This window comes from Camellia sinensis, chromosome 3 (genome assembly GCF_055761805.1).
Source record: "Camellia sinensis isolate YWXY chromosome 3, ASM5576180v1, whole genome shotgun sequence".
Classification (NCBI taxonomy): Eukaryota; Viridiplantae; Streptophyta; class Magnoliopsida; order Ericales; family Theaceae; genus Camellia; species Camellia sinensis.
The window spans coordinates 95,341,390-95,350,536 of NC_138963.1; the positions used below are offsets into that span (position 1 = coordinate 95,341,390).

Below are 9,147 nucleotides of genomic sequence, written 5' to 3' on the forward strand. Positions count from 1 at the left end.
GTTTAGATACCAAAACTAGTTGCCCAGATTTTGACCTGTCTGCTCGAGCGGGAGTTTGACGCTCGAGCGGGGATTCTTTTGTTGCTTGTCCGCTCGAGCGGGGGTTTTGGTGCTCGAGCGGGATTATCACCCATCCAGTAATTCCTGTGCAGTGTTGGACGCTCGAGCGTAGGATTGGACGCTCGAGCGGAAATGTGTGAGTGCCGCTCGAGCGGGGAGTTGGTCACTCGAGCGGGGACCTGGTTCTGCAAAAGTACTAGGAGTGCGTATTCGACGCTCGAGCGGGAGTGTGGACGCTCGAGCGGGGAGTCGACTGCATCAGTCCGAGATTTCACTTTTTGGATCACTTTTTGACCTACTTTTCTTTCTTAACTTTTAAAAAACCGCCTCTTGAGAGTCTCTCTCTCTTTCTCTCTCTCTAAACCTGTCTTCTCTCTAAGAATTGATCTACCTAGGGTGAGTATCTAACCTTAGTCCTTTATTAAAAAGATAGAGCGAGTCAAGGGCTTTCATTCAATCTGAACGTTTGGTGGTTTGGAGCACTTTGGAATTTGGGTCTTCATCTTCGTCTTCTCCATTCGGGTTATTTTCTTCGAGGTAGGGATTTCCTACTCCATTTTATAAGTTTTGTTCTAAGTTTTGGTATTTTGATATGTTGGGAGTACTTTGGTAATTTTGGGAAAAACCCTAGTTGTATTAATAAATTAATTTGTTTAATTAACTTAAGGAAATTGGGGAATTTGGTTAAATTCATGAAATTGAGAAATTCATTAATTAAATGGCGTAGTTGGATAATTTAAATCACTCGCCTATTGAATTGTTGATATATTTATTTCCAGTCTAGAAATAACTGTTTTGGGCTATCGGTGGAGGATAGTCGTGTTTGTTGTAGACAATGCATGTGGATTAGGAAAAATTGAAACTAATCTATTTGTTTAAGTCATAAATTTAGACTATTGAATTAATACAGAAAATACATGTATTGATTGAGAATTGCATATGCATATTGTTTGGGAGGAGATAGGGAATGTACTCCACGGTTTAGGGGAAGATAGGGGATGGACCTCTAAACCGGATTTTGTTTGGGAGGAGATAGGGGATGGACTCCATTAGCATCACTATTATGTGTGCTTATTATATTGAAGTGTTTTTTTTTTACATGTTATTGATACAGCACTACAATGTGTATCAAACGAGAAGTATGAAGTGTTTTGATATGAGCCTGAGTCTCATCTGTGTTGTTGACATTGGAAGTAATGTGAATATGATATATAGTTCACTGTTGTAAGTTTGGCCAGGTTCTGAGCCATATTGATAATAATGGGAATTGAAACATGTCATTGACATTAGTGTCATGAGACTGTATTAAGTTATAATTGATGATCTTGGTTAACCATCTATTGAATGCTATTGCTTTATTCAATGCTTATATTTGGTTTAGTATATTTCTACTGGGCTGTGGCTCACCCTATATGGGAACATCATTTTCAGGTTCATGTGATAAGCTACCTCCAAGGACTTAGCTTGGAAGGATTTGACTTTTGGATTTTGAAGACTATCTTCAGTTAGTTGTTTTGATTTGATAGTACATGTAAACATTCAAGCCTAGGGCTTTACTTGTATTTGAGTTAGAACTCATATTTTTGTGTCCAAGTGTTGGCTTGGAAATATGTAAGCCCGTAGGGCATTTAATTTGATGTTACATGTAATGCTTTTATTTAGAAATACTCTGATGAATGAGATAATGAATTGTTTTCTTTAAATATTACATGCCAGTGATAAATATGTAATGGGTTTATTTTGAGGGCGTTACACAAGTTCAACTTACCTGTACACACACATATGTATATTTTGTGTTCTGATAGGAAGTGTTTCAATTTGGGAGAAGTGCAATTTATCTTGGGAAGATTTTTTTTTTATTAAAAATATCAAAAATGTTACATATTCTTAAAAAAAATACAACTTTATAACTCTGACTCACCTGTGATTGGTCTAGAAAGGAAAGAAAAAAAATAAAAATATATGATTGGTTTACATCATTTTGAGAGTCATGGATGTTCCTAATTTTGGGGGTTCCTGAAATTTATTTGGGTTTCTAATAATTTGGTGTTTCATTTAAGTTTCATGTCTTCATTTAGGGATTTTTCTTCTTCCCGTGAATTCATTACCTACTCTTTGAAAAGAGAAAAAAACAAAACAAAACAAAACAAAACAAAAAATTTGAATACATCACTCTCTAATTTTGATTTATATTTTAATGTCATCATTAATTGCACCGTGCCTTCAGGCACGGGCATACGCTAGTAATTTGAAATGATAGGATTGTGATAGAACAATATGTACAGGTTGCTGATGAACAATAAAAATGTTTCGTGTGTTGCAAGTAGAGAGAGTGATAGCTATAAGGTGCTTGAATGAGAATACTTGGTGCTTACATGATGCCTGTTGTCAATACATGGGTTGGTGGATGATCATCATGATGATAGTTGCTTCTATTCTTTTCTTTTTCTTTTCTTTTCTTTTTTTTTTCCCTTTTTTTGTGAATTAGAAAGGAAATTACATTGAAGTAAAAAAAAAAAAAAGGTTCATACAAGGAACTATTTTACTAAGAAGGGAACCTAATCTCTCAGATAATAAAAGAAGATACAAACTTGACAATAAAATTAGCTTCTCTACGGGCAAATATGCCCCGGAAATTACTGTTAGTTGTAGGCACTTGTTCAAACAAAATTTGGTTTGTTTAGTTATTGGCTTTTCGCTTGCAAAGATGTGTAGTGTTCTCCATGAATTAGATTCAATAATTAACCATTGGGTGTTAGCTTGAATAGTCCAAATTTCAGCTGTATTGTTACTTGTACCAATGGGATATTCGAAAGCTTAAATGCAGTGACCAGTATTATCTCTGAAGATGCCAACAATGCTTGCTCGACCAGGGTTACCTTGACAAGCACCATCCGTGTTGAGTTTGTTAACCGAGAGTGTGTACTTTAAAAGTGTTCATCAGAATAGAGAGTGCAAACTTAGCAGCATATGATATCTTGTGAAGGTGTAAAGGTTGATTTTCAAGAAGCATTTTATTCCTAGTTGTCCACATTTGCCAAGAGTAAGAAAAGTTTAAGTGAAGCATGATTGGTAAAGTTTAGATTTAGCCGAAATGATAGTGCCATTAGGGAAATAATTGGATTTAAACATCAAAGCCCATAAAGATTCAGAATGTCTCAATAAGTGCCATCCCAACTTCATCATGTAGGGCTGGTTAAGCATTGTTAGGTTTTAATGCCTAATCCTCCATAATTAATAGGGTGACAAACCGTGGACCAAGCTGATGTACTTCGTCGATAATATCCCAAAATGTTGATTTAGAAACTAGTGACCAGTTTCTAGCAATTGATAAATTGAATACATGTATCTACCTAGTTGAAGACAACAATCTAATTCTGCAGAATATGATATAGTTATTTACAGTTAATCTCATGAGCCACTGCCAGAGAGAGAGACAGAGAGAGAGAGAGAGAGATTATGCACAATTTATATATTAATTAAAAACTTAAATCAAGTATAGTTATGCACAATTTATATATTAATTGCAAACTTCAGTCAATGAATCGAATGTACAAATATTTGTTTGACTAGAAGGGATTAGAAAAGCTTAATAGGAACCTGTCCAATTAGGGAATATAATACATGGGATTTGGGAGCTTGAACGAGTGGATGGAAACTGATGAACCCAAAAGATCGCTCCATTGGTCTCTAGAGTTGCCCAAAATCCAGTATCCCTCTTCCACCATCTCATTCCTCTTCTTCGACTTGTATATTGTCGCTAGCTTCCCATGGTCCTCAGTTACTCTGCACGGTTTAAGACACTTGAAATTTAGTAAAAATATGCAACAAAGGAGACCATCTCTAATTTAATATTAAAAATAAAAACCATATTTATATTGGAGGTTTAATTCCCCATCAAAGAAGGCCCATAAAATTTTATTTATTTTATTGATTTTTTTTTTGTTGATAAATCAGAAGGCTCATCATGTTCACCCTTCCATCATTGAAAATTAATCTGTGGCCCAAAAAACACATTAGACAAGATCATAAGGAAATTGAATTCATCCTATGAGAGGGACAAGTTAGTCACTCTTTAAAAAAATTGGCAAAAGTTGCCTTTTAGCATTGAGTAAAATTGAAATAACTTTCTTTATAAAACTAATGCTATTAAAGCAGATGAATATATTCTATAGACCATCACATCAGTGTAACATTTGAGGTACAAATTTCATAATATGAGTAGTGACAATTAACTAGCTCCTAATATCAAATTTTCTAGGAAAAAATTATTACTGTTTGATCACACAAGGTAGGACTGTAAAGGAATTGGCTATGGGCTAGCTTTAGTTGAGCTGAATTCAATTGAAGAAGAAACAAATCAGATTGGAATTTAATTTACATCATTAATTTGCCCGTTAATTCAACAATTGCTGCCACATTCGTGAGTCTAGATTTGGTTTGCAATATATTTTCAATAGGACTTGACAAAATTATCAAGTCACAAGAACCAAAGAACGAAAACAAGGATGTTTGTGTGTAAAAAAAAAAAAAAAATCAAGTATGCATTTTCCCATTTGTACAGTGCATGCATGCACAAGCAGCGATAGATGCATAACTAGATTGAGGTTTTATTCACTGAATTAAAAAAATATCCAATTTAATTCTTTTGTCAATGGACATATTACATCACATATGCCACTAGAAGGAAATATTTCCTGATGTATAATCGTGCAATTATTTATAAGCATTTTAAATAGTAGTAGTTGCACACATGAAAAAAAAAAAAAAAGAAGAAGAAGAAGAATATAGCAAACCATATTTACCGGAAACCTTTTCTTATGATGGAATTTTGTATTCTGTAAACCCTATATATGAGAAAATTCTAATAAAACCTAAGGAACCATTTTCATGTTTATTTCCCAAATTTCTATGTTCCAAACTTACTATTGATTTCTAGTAGCAGACATTAATACCACACATCAGAAAGAAAAAACCCTAAAGCCTATGACTAGTCAAACATCATCATTCCTCATGTGTCAATAAGGCCCTGCATAAATGAGAGGCCAACTCTAAAATTCAATTATGATCTCATTAAAAGCAGTCTATAAAATATGGGCTCTAACCTAAAATAATGACATATAGAAAAAGAAATTACTAGATCATTGTTTTATATACAATCGTTTCAATATGATTCAAAGACCCACATCAGAAAGGCATTGTTAACTAGAACTTCATACCCTAATGTAGTGATGAGGAAAAATTGGAAAGTTTGATTTTGAATCTAAGATTTGAAAATTGGAACACTTCCAATCTAGGTCTAGAAAGTATAGGAACATCGTCTCTGTGATATATTCTTATAAATGTGACATGAAATTTGGGATGCTTTGCAAATTTTCTAAGCTTCTGAGCTATGTAACAATTTTTCATTTTTGTAATTCCCCTGATGTATACTAAAATCCTAGCCAACAAAGACTGATAACAAGTTTGTTCATTTGAATAATTCTACAAGAAGATAAATTCAACTTTGAAAATCAAAGAAGATGTACAGCATCTTAAACAATAAAAATAGAGTTTGCAGTAAAAAATTTAGATATTAATATCTGTAAAATAGAATTGACTAGAACAATAAAATTGCAATGAAACAAAAGTCATTCAAGACAATACTTCTATGATATGTGAGTTTGTTCATTCAAACTAAGATTTCATGAATGTAATGCTGATATTAAACATATGTTGCTTAACAAGAAAAGTTTGTACCAAGTGCACACGTTTTTCTTAATAAAACAAAAATTACATTTTTTTTTTCTTTTTTTCTGGAGAACCCAAAATGTTAGCCACTAGCAATAGTTGATAGTTGAAAGATGTGCAAAGCTAATAAGAAAATTATAATGATCTATCAAGCAAAATAAAAGGCATTACATCAAACAAGTTTATCCTATTAAATCATAAACATAACAAAACCTATCAGCAATCTATGACAAAGAACAGTTTGAAAACTAACCTCAATATGAGCTTGTCCCAATCCTGAAAGCCCGAATTGATCAAATTTGCAACAGCAACACCACTTTGCTGTTCACTGCGCCCGGTAAGCAAGAAAACCTTGAATCCCAACTTCAGAACCTCTTCATAAAGCTTCAGACTGGACTCTATTGGAGGTGCCATAGCCTTGTCAACCCACTTATCAAACTCCACACCATCAAAAACCTCTAACCTACAAAATTCCACCAAGAACCCATCTCAGAATTCATATCCTCAATTTCTAGTATTTTTTTCTATAGATAAGTTGTAGTAAGTTAATAAGTTAGATTATATCGAAATAACAATCACAAAAATTAGCTCTATGAACCGCTGCCATGTTCCTCAATTTCTAGTTATTTATCAGAATATCTAATAAGTATCATAAAATACATATCAAAAGTGTATATGATATACACTATTTGAAATGTATATGTCATAACATGAAAATAAATATGTGTATTATAGCATAACCCTTCCCTTTGTTTTGTGTTATCATTAGAAACACTACAAGAAATTTGAGTTTTAGTGGTGTTTTTTAAAATGTCGCTAAAAGCCTGAAAAATGCTGTAAAATATTACAACAATGTTTAAAATTTTCGTCGTTGATATGATCGCCGCAATAACTTTACAACGTTTGAAAACCGTCATTAAAATTATTAGACGGTGTTTTTTAAAATGCCGCAAAATCTTTTACATCCGCTTCTATTTCCATCACAAACTAACGCATGACGTCATTTAGTGGCGTTCTAAATGACGTTTTTTGAAAAAACGCCACTTTTTTTTTTCTCCTTGATTCTGAAATATGAGAAAAATTACAATCAATATTTTGTCCAAAGCGTAGCATTTCAGAAGATATGCACTGAAAGATTCAACACAATTATGAGGCCCCGTTTGCCAAGATTCTAAAATATAGTACAAGCCAAAGAATTTAACTAAAGAAGGCAGCTTGATGTAATAACAAACAAATCTAAGCCAAATAAGTGCAAAAAAATATTTAAACTAAATAAGTCCAAAAAAACAACAAAAATTTAATGCCTTTTTCACAATTTTAGTAAAGGATTATAAGCAAATGTCTTTCTTTTCCTCAAAGAACTCGCCTTCTCCTTTCTTTTTCTTCTTCTCGACTTGCTTTGCAAAATACTTGTCATCAAACTTTTCAACATTGTCCAGTTCCAAAAAAAAAAAAAAAAGAAACTTTTCAACATTGACGCCAGAGATGTCCACCTTGGTCGAAGTATCAATCAAATAAGGTTGATTTACATGTCTAAGAGGAACACCATTAAGCTTGAAAGGTCCCGTAGAAGCAATGGAGAAAATGAGACAGTAATTCAAAAGCTACTCAACAATATCTTACCAAACCAAGTGAAAAAAACACGCCTAATGGAAAATCGTAGGGCTGCCCTTGGGAGTGCACAATTCCACAATGGTATTCTTTACCAAACGAGCTCGTACTACCAACAAAATCAAGCAATGGTAATGCTATCTATCAAGACCAGATCAAGAATTGCAATCCTTCCAAATCATATATTGCATAAGTCATGAACAAGTAAATTTTCCAAGGACCAACCACGGATCTCATGAGAATATGGCAATCAATACAGCCAAGTCATGTCAAACTAATATTTATGCAACAAAGCAACAGTAATCATACTCTATGATTCCACATACACAATTTTATGTGACTAAGCAACACCATTCATAAGATATCCAACATCAAACTATGCAGCATCACATAAACTAACAGGTATTTGCCATCATCAAACCCAAGAACATAAGAGAGAATAAAAATAAAATAAAAACCCACCTTGCAAAAATTAAAAATTAAAAGATACAAATTTAGTACCTTAGGTAGTGATGACGCAGCTCTTGCTTGGAGAAGACATTTTTTAATCTAAAAGTACTATGTATTTACCAACTTGCCAAGTTTAGAACAAAAGAAAAAAGATGCAAGCCCTCAAATATTCAATTCCCTATAGGTCTTAAAAAAATTCAGAATTCAAACATAAGAACCCAAAACAAACATTTGATCAAGTGGAATCAGCTATGGCAAAATCAAAAGATGGTAGGCACACTACAATATATAAAAGTTTTAGAGACCAAATGTTTTGGTCTCTAAAAGTGAAAATTTTGTTGTAAAAGACATTTAAAGACCAATTTCCATCTTCATGAGGATAGTTGCTAAAAGGTCGTCCGGAAAAGTAAAAAATAAGGCATTTAGCGACAAAATTTTGAAAATGTCACTAATAAATAGACTTTTAGGGACAAAATAATTTGGTCTCAAAATGATTTATTTTTTGAGACAAAAAATTTGATCCCAAAAGGATAATAATTCATCACTAATGTCCAATTTTTGTTGCTAAAATTATAATGACGACACTTTTCCAACAAAATTATTTGGTCTCTAAAAAATAATTTTGTCCCTAAATTTTGGTTTCTAAAACCTTAATTTTTTGTAGTGACAATAACTTGAGAGAAGAAATCAACAGAAGTATCACAAATTTAAAACTAATGAGAAGGTGCATTATGTTCTTGTATACAGCTTGTTATTGAGGTGGTTGTTTGTAAGCAGCATGTCACCTATTTCTTAGTGCGATGGTTGCATGTAGGACACATGTTAATAGGTGGCTACATGCAAAACCATGTCACTTGCCATTGAATGTTTGCATGAACATCATGTGTCGCTAGCTTGTTATGGAGTGGTTGCATTGTATGTCTACCACTAGTCCACTTCTTGTTATTTTGTAGTTTTTCTATTCCAAAGTACTTCATAAGGAAGTAACTTCCTTGGCTACTTATATATAGGGTTGTAATTACTCTTTTTAAGGATGTCTTTGAAGAACTGAAACTTAAGATTTTGAGATTTTATTTTAGCCTTACTTTGTTATTTCTTGTGGCTTGGTTTTGAGACCCACAGCTCGTGGAATTTGACCCTTACTTGCTAGATTTTGCATAAATCAATCCTAAAATTTGATTTTACAAAGTTTGAGAAAACTGCCCCCCACCCCCCAAAAGAGGAGTTTTTTCCAAGTTTGACCCTAGTCAAAGAAGTCAAAACACGCAGCACCAAAAGGGCCATACTTTTGGAGAT

At 33.3% G+C, this 9,147-nt stretch overlaps 2 protein-coding genes across 2 annotated transcripts in view; one reads left to right on the forward strand and one right to left on the reverse strand.

Annotated features, from left to right (window-relative positions):
- Positions 1-3,180, forward strand: part of LOC145822682 (transcription factor bHLH35-like) — a 44,911-nt gene extending 41,731 nt beyond the window's left edge. The window contains exon 3 of the mRNA XM_082920418.1: positions 2,877-3,180. Coding sequence (XP_082776544.1) covers positions 2,877-2,906 — 30 coding nt within the window. The 3' untranslated portion in view covers positions 2,907-3,180. The remainder of the gene's footprint in view (positions 1-2,876) is intronic.
- Positions 3,181-3,572: 392 nt separating this feature from the next.
- LOC145821703 (acid phosphatase 1-like) lies at positions 3,573-6,397 on the reverse strand. The gene is made up of 3 exons (XM_082918253.1): positions 6,370-6,397; positions 6,044-6,278; positions 3,573-3,846 (listed from the first exon to the last, which is right to left on the reverse strand). The coding sequence occupies exons 1-3, from the start codon at positions 6,395-6,397 to the stop codon at positions 3,669-3,671; spliced, it is 441 nt and encodes a 146-aa protein (XP_082774379.1). The 3' UTR covers positions 3,573-3,668.
- Between the last annotated feature and the right edge of the window lie 2,750 nt (positions 6,398-9,147).